Source organism: Neofelis nebulosa, chromosome 3 (assembly GCF_028018385.1).
Source record: "Neofelis nebulosa isolate mNeoNeb1 chromosome 3, mNeoNeb1.pri, whole genome shotgun sequence".
Taxonomy (NCBI): Eukaryota; Metazoa; Chordata; class Mammalia; order Carnivora; family Felidae; genus Neofelis; species Neofelis nebulosa.
Genome location: NC_080784.1, coordinates 56,745,762 through 56,758,684, shown reverse-complemented (window position 1 = coordinate 56,758,684; position 12,923 = coordinate 56,745,762). Strand labels below are relative to the sequence as shown.

At 43.3% G+C, this 12,923-nt stretch overlaps 1 protein-coding gene across 3 annotated transcripts in view; it reads left to right on the top strand.

The window, feature by feature from the left end:
- Nucleotides 1–12,923, top strand: part of GALNTL6 (polypeptide N-acetylgalactosaminyltransferase like 6) — a 1,200,276-nt gene that overhangs the window by 1,165,563 nt on the left and 21,790 nt on the right. For all 3 annotated transcript variants that reach the window (XM_058720897.1, XM_058720899.1, XM_058720898.1), the window contains one exon: nucleotides 7,568–7,684. In XM_058720897.1, coding sequence (XP_058576880.1) covers nucleotides 7,568–7,684 — 117 coding nt within the window. The remainder of the gene's footprint in view (nucleotides 1–7,567; nucleotides 7,685–12,923) is intronic.

The following is a 12,923-nucleotide window of genomic DNA, read 5'->3' as shown; positions in this document are numbered from 1 at the left end:
AAGATATTAATATCCAGAACGTTTTTAAAACCTCTTACAATTCAACAAGAAAACAAATAACCCAATTCAAAAAAGGCAAAGGACTTGAATAGACATTTCTCCATAGAACACATGGACATGCCCAATAAACACATGGAAAGGTATTCGATATCATTATTCATTAGGGAAATGCAATCAAAACTATAATGAGATCCCACTTTGCACCCACCAGCATGGCTATTATCAGAAACAGAAAACAGCAAGCATTGGCAAGCATATGAAGAAGTTGGAACCATCGTACATTCTTGTAGGAATGTCAAATGGTACAGCAGCTACAGAAAACAGCATGGCGGCTTCTCAGAAAGGTAAACATAGAATTACCATATGACCTGGGCAATTCCACTCCAAGACATATACCCAAAAGAATGAAAACAAGTATGCAAACAGACCTTTGTATGCCAATAGTCACAACATCAGTTTTCACAATAGCCAAAAGGTAGAAGCAACCCCAGTCTTCCTCAGTGGATGAAAGGATAAGCAAAATGCGATATATATGTGTATTAATATGTATATTACCTACAATATAAGTCTTAAAAAGAAACAAAGTTCTAATCTATGCTATAATATGGATAAGCCATGAAAACATTATGCAAAGTGAAATAAGCATGACACAAAAGGAGAAACATGGTATGGTTCCACTTAACCGAGGTGCCTAAAATAGGCAAATTTATAGTCAGTAACATAGATGCTACCAGAGGCGGGGTAAGTGGGGAAGTAATTGTTTAATGGTTACGAGTTGCTATTTTGAGGGATAGAGACATCTTGGACATCGGTAGTAGTGATAGTTATGCACAATTTTGAATGTACCTAGTACCATTGAGTTTTACATTTAAAAATGGTAAAAATGGCAAATTTACGGGCGCCTGGGTGGCTCAGTCGGTTGAGTGTCCAACTTCGGCTCAACTCTTGATCTCGAGGTCTGTGAGTTCGAGCCCCGCGTGGGGCTCTGTGCTGACAGCTCAGAGCCTGGAGCCCGTTTCAGATTCTGTGTCTCCCTCTCTCTCTGCCCCTCCCCCGCTCATGCTCTGTCTCTCTCTCTCTCTCTCTGTCAAAAATAAATAAGCATAAAAAAATTTTTTTAAGAAAATGGCAAACTTCATTTTATGTATATTTCACTGCAATTAAAAAAAAAACAAACATGAGGAGATGTTGCAAGCCTGGAAGACTGGAAAGGAGAGAAAAGGAGTGGGGTGCTCAGTATTAAGGGCCGGGATACGTAGACAGCTAACTAGGGGCGGGGTGCGAGATACGGGGGTGTATAAGGTGCCACCCAAGTTGCCAGGCTGAGACCTTGAATGTCTGCTTCTAACATCAAGGTTAACCGCTGATCTAAAGGACTAAAGCAGGGGTCTGGAGTGATGGGCCACAGCTTGTTCAATTTGAGGTGCCTATGGGACATCTCACAGTATAATAGAAATGTGATTTGATTGTGGCGTCACCACATTCACGGTAGTAGTTGATACAGCTGAGAAAATAAACAAGTAAATGAATAAATAGTATCCAACATTTACTGACCACTTGCAGCATACTAACACTGTGCTAAGCGCTTTGCGTGTATCCGTTCAATCTTTACAAACACCCTCTGAGATGTGATTGTCCTCATTTTACAAACCTCATGCTGAACCATGATTATGTGCCGTTTCCTTGCTCTGCCAAACCTCCATATATGTGTTGATTTCTGACCCCTACGGCTCCGGGCTCCTTCTGTCTTTCTCTCTCAAGATTCAGTTCTACTGGTCCTCTTAGACCCCCTTCCAATAGCACCAACCAGTTCTCCTAAGTGCCCCAAGCGGTCTTTTCATTTTCTCTTCAGTCCTCACTTAGCATTTACCAATCTAACAACACGCGTCCCAAGTGACGTCTCCCCTCTGAGGTTGTGGGCCCCTTGGGAGCAGAAGCTGGTTTTTTGTTTGTTTGTTTTTTCTTTGCCTTGGAATCTCTATCAGTGCTTCTCAAAGCACCTTTCATTCAGAAGCACTCCTTAAAAGTTAACTTTTTATAAGTGGATGAAGTATACAAGGAATGCATGGCCGTGGGTGGGGTGGGGGGAACTCCTTTTGTGCCTGGACAGCAGAACCCGGATCTCCTCTGTCTCCGCTCAGTTCTCTCTCCATACTAACCTACCATCTTCTTTTTCTCTAGCTGGGCACACAGATTTGCATTCTACAACCAACTGCCGTCCATGAAGAAGTGTCTTGATTCCTTTTGCCATATTAAAAATTCACAGCCAGAAATATTGGGACTCTCGAGCCTTTCTTCCACTCATGTGCACTCTGATGTCCTCACTAGACCTCAAACTGCACAAAGAGGAGACCAATTTTGTCGTTGCTGTTGTTGTTAAATTCAGAATTATTTTATTTTTTTAAACATTTTTTTTAATGTTTTATTTATTTTTGAGACAGAGACAGAGCGTGAACTGGGGAGGGGCAGAGAGAGAGGGAGACACAGAATCGGAAGCAGGCTCCAGGCTCCGAGCCATCAGCCCAGAGCCCGACGCGGGGCTGGAACTCACGGGCCGCGAGATCGTGACCTGAGCTGAAGTCGGACGCTTAACCGACTGAGCCACTCAGGCGCCCCTAATTCAGAATTATTTTAATCAAATGTTTTTTATTGAGCGATAATTGACATATAACGTTATATTAATTTCAGATGTGCAACAATGATTTGGATATTTATATGTATTATGAGATGATCACTATAGTAAGGCTAGTTAACATCCATCACAATACATTGTTACAAATTTTTTCTCATGAGAACTTTTAAGATCTACTCTTAGCAACTTTCAAGTATACAACACAGTATTCTTAACTGTGCGTTACATCCCCAGAACTTATGTTATAACCTGAAGTTCGTACCTTTTGACCCTCTTTGCCCATTTCACCTACCCTCTGGAACTGATTCTTTTTTTATTTTTCACTCTATACCCAGTATGTGGTGTAATGAGTGGGAGAGCAGGTACTTTATAAAATGTATTGAATGAATCATGAACCCAGTACTTCTTCCTTGAAAGACCCTGATATGGGGGGAATTGGCAACCCGTGCGCTCATTTGTTAAACTGAGGCTAGTCTCTGTCTCTGTCTGTCTGTCTGTCTCTCTCTCTGCCAGAGAGAGAGAGTGCACAAGCAGGAGAGGGGCAGAGAGAGAGGGGGAGACAGAGAATCTGAAGCAGGCTCTGCGCTATCAGCATAGAGACGGATGTGGGGTTCAAACCCACAAACCGTGAGATCTTGACCTGGGCCAAATCGGACACTCAACCGACTGAGCCACCCAGGCACCCAGGCTAGTCTCTCTTTAACAACCAACAGAATTACCAATCCCACACCTACTAGCCACGTTGACATTCACACCACACTCCCCCTCTCTTCTACCTCTTTTTTTTTTTTTTTTTTTTTTATAATTTTTTTTTTTTTTCAACATTTTTTATTTTATTTTTGGGACAGAGAGAGACAGAGCATGAACGGGGGAGGGGCAGAGAGAGAGGGAGACACAGAATCAGAAACAGGCTCCAGGCTCCGAGCCATCAGCCCAGAGCCTGACGCGGGGCTCGAACTCACAGACCGCGAGATCGTGACCTGGCTGAAGTCGGACGCTTAACCGACTGCGCCACCCAGGCGCCCCCTCTTCTACCTCTTTTTAAAAACTTCCCGTGTTGGGGAGGGGGGAGAAATGTTCAAGATGACACTGACTTCTCTTGCATCTCTAAGACATTCTTCACTCTCTGCCAGACCTTTTCCTAAACCTTGCCCAAAAGGAGATTATCTCTGTAATCCTGTCATACATAATGATTCTCTTTTCCCACATTTTCCTCCAGCTCCCCACCCGTTCCTAGTCAAGCATTACCTAACTTTCTAATCCTGTTCCGTGTCTCTCAGGATTTCTTGACACAGTTTTAATGATGCCAAGCCCTGAAGCTGGACATCAAAGGAATAAAGCATGAAAAGTATCTATTCTGTCATAAGATTTATTCAGCACTCTGTGTCCTAGTTTGGGGGTGTGCAATGTGTGAAAACCACCTCATTTTCAGCCAGATACAGAGCCCGCATTGAAAAAGCACAAGCCTTGTATAAAGTTTCTTATCTTTATTTTTTAACTTCACTCGAATAAGGAAAACAGAATTAGTTCCATTGGAATTTTATTCACCTGTTTATTTTTATTCTTTTTTTGAGGATAGTTGCCAGACAATGTTACATTAGTTTCAGGTGTACAGCTTATGGATCGGACAAGTTCACAAATTCTGCTATGTTCCTATACTCACCACAAGCATAGGTCTGTCCTGTTATATTGCTCGTACAGTATCGTTGACGATATCCCCTGTGCTGTGCCTCTTATTCCCATGATTTCTTCATTCCCAAACGGGAAGCCAGTATCTCCTACTCCCCTTCACCCATTTTGCCCCTCCCCCCAGGCCTCCCCGCTCTGGCGACCGTCCGTTTGCTCTCTGTATGGTTTTGATGGCGTTGTGTTTGTGAGCAACAGGAGAGGGCGTGGCCGTGGGCTGAAGGGGTGAAGATAAAAAGAAAAGGAAAAGAGAAGCCGGTGAGGATGGCCTGATACCAGTCTTGCACCCAGGTGCCTACCTCACCCTGTATTCCCTACCGTTTCTTCTCTGGCACAACTGTGTGTTGGAATTTACACAGATGTAGACAATGAAGCCCTTGCAACTTGCAACTTGGCTCCCAAAACCATTTATCCCATTGTCTACACAGATGCCATTTGAGTGAGAATTTAGAAAATTCAAGAGTTTAGAAAATGATCTCCTCCATCCCTGCCAGAGTCCTTGGAGCTCCCAGCGCTTGGAAATAAAACGAGGCTCTCTGATGGGCCTTGGTGTGTACCCACGGGCAGATCGGGCAGATTCGCCACTCAGTGTCCCTGGCATGTGTATATTTTTTTCTGCCCTATGTCCTCCTTCTCCAAGAGCAGGGCCCCTTCAGTGAATGAGTGCCATGCCAGCTGACAGAGAAGGGCACATTCTCTCTGTGGCCAAATGGCCATAAACCATAAGCAGCTGTTGTTTTCCTAAATGTGGTTCAGAGCTTCTGTTCTCCAGCAGAGGGAACAATAGTGCCCCGAAGGTGTCTTTGGCACAAACCGATGCTGGATCTCTAAGAGTGTGTCTGTGAGTTAAATGGTCCAACAATGGAAAAAGCATCTTGCCCAGAGTTCTGTCAGGCAGCCCTCAGGTTAGAGAGAGCTTTAGACAATGGACACACTGGACTCAGATCAGCTCCAGTAAGCGATAGCAAAAGCAAACTCTTGACCTTCAGGTGTTTCTATTTCACCAAAGAAATTCTATCACACACAAAGGAATTGATTTTACACAAGGCTGATTTTAAGCTTGGCTTAGTAAAATTCCTCCCTGGAACTTGTTTCCGGAAGGTGGAGAAAAGTTAGCCGAAGTGAGAGTGATTCAGGTGCACTTTGACAGCAGCCAAGCTCATTCCCTGTCTTTAAGGATTTCCTTACAAAGAGGAAGGATACAAGTAGTTTTCAAGGAGGGGGTGGAAAGCGTTTCCCCTAACTCAGGGTTCCAATGTGGGGTCTGTAGGTTCCAGGAAAATGAACACAGAAGTGCTGGCATGTCTCCACTTACCGGTTTGTTAGTTTGTTTTTGTAAAATTGTCCATAGCTTTCTTTGGATTCTCGGACAAGTCTGCAGACCGGACTAGGTTAAGAACCGGTGCCCTGTGTCCTACATTATTTCACATTCCTCTATCATTAGGGACAGTGACCCTGAAAGCAGAGAGGTCCAATAGTGGAAGATGAACCCGCGCTGTTGCCAAATTCCCTGAATAAGGAAATTGATATCTTCCACATTGATTCCCTCCCGAATGACATTATATACCAACCTCTACTCCTACAGGAAGTGAAATAAGAAATTGTTCTGTCCGCAACAATGCCACCCAGGCATCATCTGTTCCCTTCGTGACACTCAGTATATTTCATAACAGCCTCTCTCTGCCTCTTGCCCCTGTCCCAATAGGAATAGGCCTGGTTCAGCCATCCTTTTGTCCCGGAGAGACTCCCTACCTTACGTATTCCTTCTTGGCAAAAAGTCTTGACTAAAATTATCGCTTGAGTACATCCTGTTCTTGTTTCCATTCTGAACGGTACCTAAAGGGATTATTATAATCCAGGGCTATATAAAGGCATCAAGAGGATTGAGATAATTGAGCTTATCTAAGCGTTGATGCCTAAGTAACTACCCACGAACAATATCCAACTGTACTACAAGGGGTGGTTCTGATGTCAACAGGATAATTGGTGAAACCGTCAGACAGCCAGACTTGACAAAGGGACGTGTTTCCGTGGCCAGACTCTCTCTGTGGCTATTTCTGCTGATACTTTTCATAGTCCACTCTCGGCCCATCCTGAACTACGTGGTCCTTTTACGGGTATTAATCCAATAATTGTAAGGAATTATCAGTGTAATTTGTCACTCATCTTGCAACTTTCCAAAGTTCAGACTTTACACAGAGAATCTTCGTCCAGGATAGTGTTCTACCAATAGCACCGTCTTTCTTGTTTCACTAACACTCCAGGGTGACACATAGCTTATCATCCAGGAGAAATGCTACACCCTGTACGACAGGTGTACAGACCCTCCAGGCGAACTGGAACATGGTGGCCATATCCTGCACAAAACCACGCGATGCTCAGGGATTCATTCATCTCAGCCGCACGCTGTACTCGCATCACCTTCCTCACATTTGATCTCTTCTCCCAGATAAGGTGAAAACGGTAGAAGATGCTTTGGGGCAACAAGACAATGAATTCCAAGTTAGGAACTGTCTGAAGAGGGGCACCTGGGTGGTTCAGTCGGTTGAGCCTCCAACTCTTGATTTCAGCTCAGGTCATGATCCCAGGGTCGTGGGATCAAGCCCTGCCTAGGGCTTCACGCTGAGCTTAGAGCTGCTTAAGATTCTCTCTCTCTCTCTGCCCCTCCCCCACACTTGCATTCTCTCTATGTATAAAGCAATTTTTTTTTTAATTTTTAACTCACTGAAGAAAAAATGGCCATTTTACAAAAGTCATGAACTTAGCTGCTCCCTGTGCTGCATTACTACATAGCCCTTTGCTGCAGCCAGCTGCCGTTTTGCCCTTGAACCATCTCATGTTTTTGTTTTTAATGTTTATTTTTGAGAGAGACAGAGCATGAGCAGGGAAGAGGCAGAGAGAGGGGGAGACACAGAATCTGAAGCAGGCTCCAGGCTCCCAGCTGTCAGCGCGGGGCCCGACACGGGGCTCGAACTCACAAACCGCGAGCTGTGAGATCATGATCTGAGCTGAAGTCGGATGCTTGACTGAGTGAGCCACCCAGGCACCCCCCATTTCACGCTCTTTTACATGCCCATTAGGCCATGTTGTATTTAAAACCTGATTTTTCTCCCCACATTCCATATAAACTTAAAGCATCATTTGGTAATCAAGTAATCAAAAAAACAGCTACAGAATCGATACCAGAATTGCCGGGAGCTAGAGATACAATAAAAATCAACCCGTGCTCATTCTTTCTTCTCTCCACAGATTCGAAACGTGGCAGCAAATCTCTGCGTGGACAGCAAGCACGGAGCCACAGGCACCGAGCTGAGGTTGGATATCTGTGTCAAGGACGGTTCTGAAAGGACGTGGTCTCATGAACAGGTATGTGACAGGTGTAAGCGGGCAGAGTCAGGCGTGGAAGGATGCAGTGAGAACAGACCTCTGGGCGGGACACGCAGACCTGCCCAGTTCTGTCACTAACCAGCGCGGCAGTGATGTGGACGACTCCACTCCTTTGTTTCCCTCGCTGCTCAGAGAAGCTGCGATAATCAATTGCGATCATGTATACAAATGTGCTTTCAATAATAGAAAGGATGCTAGAAATGTTGACTGTGACCCCAGGCTTATATTTCCTTTCCCAGAAGGAGAGTCTTCAAACCACGAAAAGCCTGTATGGTGTCATGTAACTCTTCCAACTAAGTTTCATGGTTTTATTGAAAGACTCTATGTTATTTTGTCAGCTTTCGTGACTTTGCCTCATCTTATTTTCCCCTCTGGCTGTATTTTGAAAAGAATACTTTACATACCCCTCTTGTTGTAGCAGTTTGTAATCTTATACATGAAGGTAACTTTGAAGCAGTAACATCTCCACACACGGGCTTCGTGGGCTGGTGCAAGACTAGGTATTGCCTTTGATTGAAAAGCCTTTCAGTGCACTTCTGTTCATTGAGTGAGTTGTGAGTCCCGTCCACTTTGAAAACGGATGGTCTTTAGGAGGGAGTTTCCTCACACTGTGTCACTTGAAAAAAAGAAAGGAGAGTGGGTAGAATTGTGTCTGCCCCTTTTTATTGTTTTAATTTTTAATTATGAAAAGTCAAATAGGAAACTATATATAAATAGATATATACTAATATAAACTATTATAGCACATCTGGGCGCACTCATTACACAGATTTAACAAGTATCTGCAGCTATCGCCATCTTTTTTTAAGTTTATTTATTTATTTTGAGAGAGAGAGAGAGAGTGTGTGTGTGTGTGTGTCTGTGTGTCTGTGTGTCTGTGTGTGCGTGGGAGGGGGAGAGAGAGAGAAAGGGAGAGGGAGAATCCCAAGTACGTTCCAACTGTCAGTGTGGAGCTCAACACAAGGCTCAAATTCATGGAACCGTGAGATCATGACCTAAGCCAAACCCAGGAGTCTTAACTCTTACCCAACTGAGCCACCCAGGCATTCCTGCCAAATTTCTTAAAAGAATAGAATTTGTAGATACAGTTAAAGCCCCTTCCCCATCCTACTCCTCTCTCTCCCTCTACTAAAGGATACATCCCCAGTTCAGGAGAGTATAACCCGCCTGTGCTTTGGTTGTCAGAAGGGTCCCTAATTTCTCTCTTAGAAAACCGAAAACAGTAGACCAACAGTTTCCAGTAAGGCTCTCGCCCTCTCCTTTAGCATATTCCTCAAGTGTCCATCTTGTATATTCAACCAGTGAAGACACACTGTGCCCAGCCTAGGATCTTAAAGAATTGGCACCTCCCTGTCCCCACCCCACTGTCCCTTCCTACCGCACCTGTAGCCTGCGTTACAGGGGAGAGCAGCATGACTCAGGGAAGCGGTCGCAAAGCATGTACACAACACAGCCCGGAACCAGTGCAGTCAGCCCCCGAACCAACTCCACCGCCCCTCTCGCCACTGATCTGGGCCTTTCCCTCTGACCCACAGCCTTGCTGTGTTCCGGAAGGATCGTGGGCCTCGAAGTCAGGCCAACCTAGATTTCAGCCACTCTAACCTGTGTGACCTTGTGAAATGGTTAAGTCTTTCGAAGCTGGTGTTCCTCCTCTATAAATAGGGACAATAGTGTTCACCTCACAAACGGGGTTCCAATGAGAAGAAAGCACGTCTAGGATATAACAGCATCTTGCATGTGTGGTAGGGGCAGAATAAATACGCTTTCCCTTCTACCTTCTGACATCTCCTCCCCCAGCTCACTTCCTACTGACTCCAAATTAGAAATTTCTCTCAGGCCCAAGGCAGCTGCCAACACCAAATACTATTTGTCATTCACTCAAGTATATCCTCCAGGATATGGACGTTTATCAGATGGGTTTTAAAGAAGGCTCTGCAGCTCCGGGATTTACGAATAGGAATGTAATGTCAGTAAACGCTGACTTGCCTCCTCCTTCCTCCACCTCTTTCTATGAGCACCACAGGGATGCTACCAGGGATGTGAGGAATAGTGCTGGCTTGTCACCTCTAGAAAGCAATTCCTACCTCAACCTGGGAGTCAGAGAGAAGGCTTCACAGACCTATCAGTACGACCCACGTGTAGAGTGCGAAAGGATATTTTAAGAAGAAACAGAAGCATGTTATGGGGAAAATCTAGGTCTGTGAGGCTAACTTCCTCTCTGCCACAGCTGTTCAGCCCAACCAGGGAACATACCTCACCAGCTGGTTGATAAGAAGTATGTGCGCCTGCCTGAATGCCTGAATCAGGTTTAATATTTCTGTCCCCTGGCATGTTCTAGAGGGAAATAGGCTCTGGACCACAGATTTTATTGACGGCTAAAAAATAAATATAAATAAAGTCAACTACATGGCATACGCTTTAAAAATGTTTGGTTTATTATTCCCCCCCGCCCCCCCCCCCGCCCCCGCTCAGGCTGAACTGGAAAAATCTAAGGCACGTAATACAAGAAATAGCCACCAGAGGGCAGCACTAGACAAGCAGACAACTATGTAAGAAGCCCAAAAAGACCAGTTTGATACAGTTCTTTAAAAAGATTTCTTCCCTACAGATTTCTGAAAAGAGAGCTACAAGGAGATTAAACAAAGTTGACAGGAGGTTTAAAAAAAAAAGGAATGATATTTTAAATATGTATCACCATATATTAACTTGGTGATTAAAGCATTACAAGCTGCTTTGTTTTTCCGATAATTAACTATAAGCCTTATTCACTGTATTACTCAATGACTTATATGAATTAAGACTCGTTCTCCTACATTTAGATTAAAATTCTTGGGTAAAAAAATAAGTATATAGAGCAGGAAAATTGTAGGTATCCTTTTAATCCAAAAGCATTCAAAGAACACAAAAGGGGCATTTATTAGAGTTGAAATGATTGTTTTTAACAAGTGGCAAAAATAAAATACAAATGAATAAACAAAATAATTACGTGGGAGATAGTGGACAGTCTATTGAAGCACCTGTATAAGAAAATGCAGCACCGGCTGCAGAGCACCGGTGATGACTAATTTGGCTTCTATGAAGGAAGCAATTTGTGCGATTCATTTTTCCAAGGCCATCTATTTAGCTGTTTGAGATCACTGCAGCATTGTGTACTGGCTTTCAGTTTCCTTTAGGGACCAAGACAGAAAGGGAAAAATAGAACCTAATAAGGCTGGAAAAAATATCCTCCAAATGCCATTAATGAGGCCAAGGGAGAGGAGGGGAGAGGAGCCAGAACCCTCTGTGGCCTACAGTTTGGACAGGCAGCAGGCTCTGATCTCATGCTGGGGAGGAGGCACGGCGGCGGCGGCGGCACAGCAGGCCTTCCTCCTGCTGTAGAGGCAGATTCCTTCTGCAAGACCTGGAGAGGAGATGTGCGGACGGATGGAGATGGGAGCAAGTCAGTGCATGTGGTAAAGGACAGATTCTGGGACACAGAGCCTCACTCTCAGCACGGGGCATACTGGTGGGCTCCAACTGCAAGGAGGAATGTGCAATATCTCGGATTTCTGTCAACCATATAGCAAGGAAATAAAACATAACTACCCACGGAGAGAAAAATGTTTTCAATCTTCTTAAATCAGGTAGCAAGATCAAGTAATAAATGTATTTGCAGGACTAAGTCTAGCGAAGCTTATTCATATGATACAGCACAAACCCAGGCAACATTACATACACTGCATTGATGTTAAAGCAAAGAAGTATTCATTATGTATCATTCTGGATCTATATTTAAAAGTACCACCTAAAAGAAACAAGTGGAGAGGTGAACATCAACTGACTCTAAAATTGAAGGATTTGGGGTTGAAAACAATCAAGAGTATGTGGATCCTGAAAAACTTAACAGAAACCCATGGAGGAGGGGAAGGGAAAAAAAAAAAAGAGGTTAGAGAGGGAGGGAGCCAAACCCTAAGAGACTCTTAAAAACTGAGAACAAACTGAGGGTTGATGGGGGGTGGGAGGGAGGGGAGGGTGGGTGATGGGTATTGAGGAGGGCACCTTTTGGGATGAGCACTGGGTGTTGTATGGAAACCCATGTGACAATAAATTTCATATTTAAAAAAAAGATTTAAATCAAATATCAAATAAATAATACAGAGAAGAGTTCTTAGAAAAAGAAAAGAAAGCAATCAAGAGTTATTGTACAGGAAACCTGAATGAAATCTAAATATTTCCATCAGTAAGAAACAGCCCAAAGGTAAGAGACAAACTATAAATGCCACAATAACATCATAAAATGCAAACAATGAAAATAACTTCCATAATGTCTGCTTGCTCCTGGTTTGACAAAATCGCACACGAGGAAGTGTGCCTAATGAATGAAAGGCTCAATGCCTGATTGGTTTGACATGGCCATTAGGATAAGATAAATGACAAGAAAAAGCATTTCAGAGACACAAGAGAGAAAAATTTTTAGCTAATGAGAGTTGCAGAAGAATAAAGCAGTTGATATAATCTGGAAATATGTCACTTGGGACTCAGGAAAGCAATCACCACATTCTCACGATGATGATGATGATGATGATGGTGGTGGTGATACAGCATAAAACACTCTGAAAACTACCAGCCAACAATCACTCTACAAATATGGGAATGATTATCACACTATAATGACAAACTTAGAAACAAGAAAAAAAGTCACCTAAGGAGCCCTGAGATATAATTGGGACAATAGATGAATAAGATCCAGCTAATAAAAAAAAATAAGAAAAATAAAAAGAAAGCAAGAAGTAATATATATATATATATGTGTGTGTGTGTGTGTGTGTGTGTGTGTGTGTGTGTGTGTATATATATATATATATTTCCCTCAACTGTGTAATGAGGAACTGTGCTAGGTAATAATAACAGCCCCTTTCAACTCTGGCCTTCTACGTATATGGAAACCAAAAAGAGAAGGAAAGGCACAGAGGGAAATGGCAAAAAGCATGGGTTTGACTGTTTATAGTACCAAGAAAGTGTGATATTTAAATGAAATTAAGACCCAAACAGTGCCAATGACAAGTTTATAGGACAGGAAATTTCTGTTTCAGGAATAGGTAACTCAGCCAAGAATCATCGAAGATGAAAGTTCAAAAAATTATATTATTATTGATATTATTCTAATTAGACACAAACAGCCCAAATTTATTTAAAGAACTAACAAGACCAACTGCTTTATCTTGTCAGTTATCCCAGT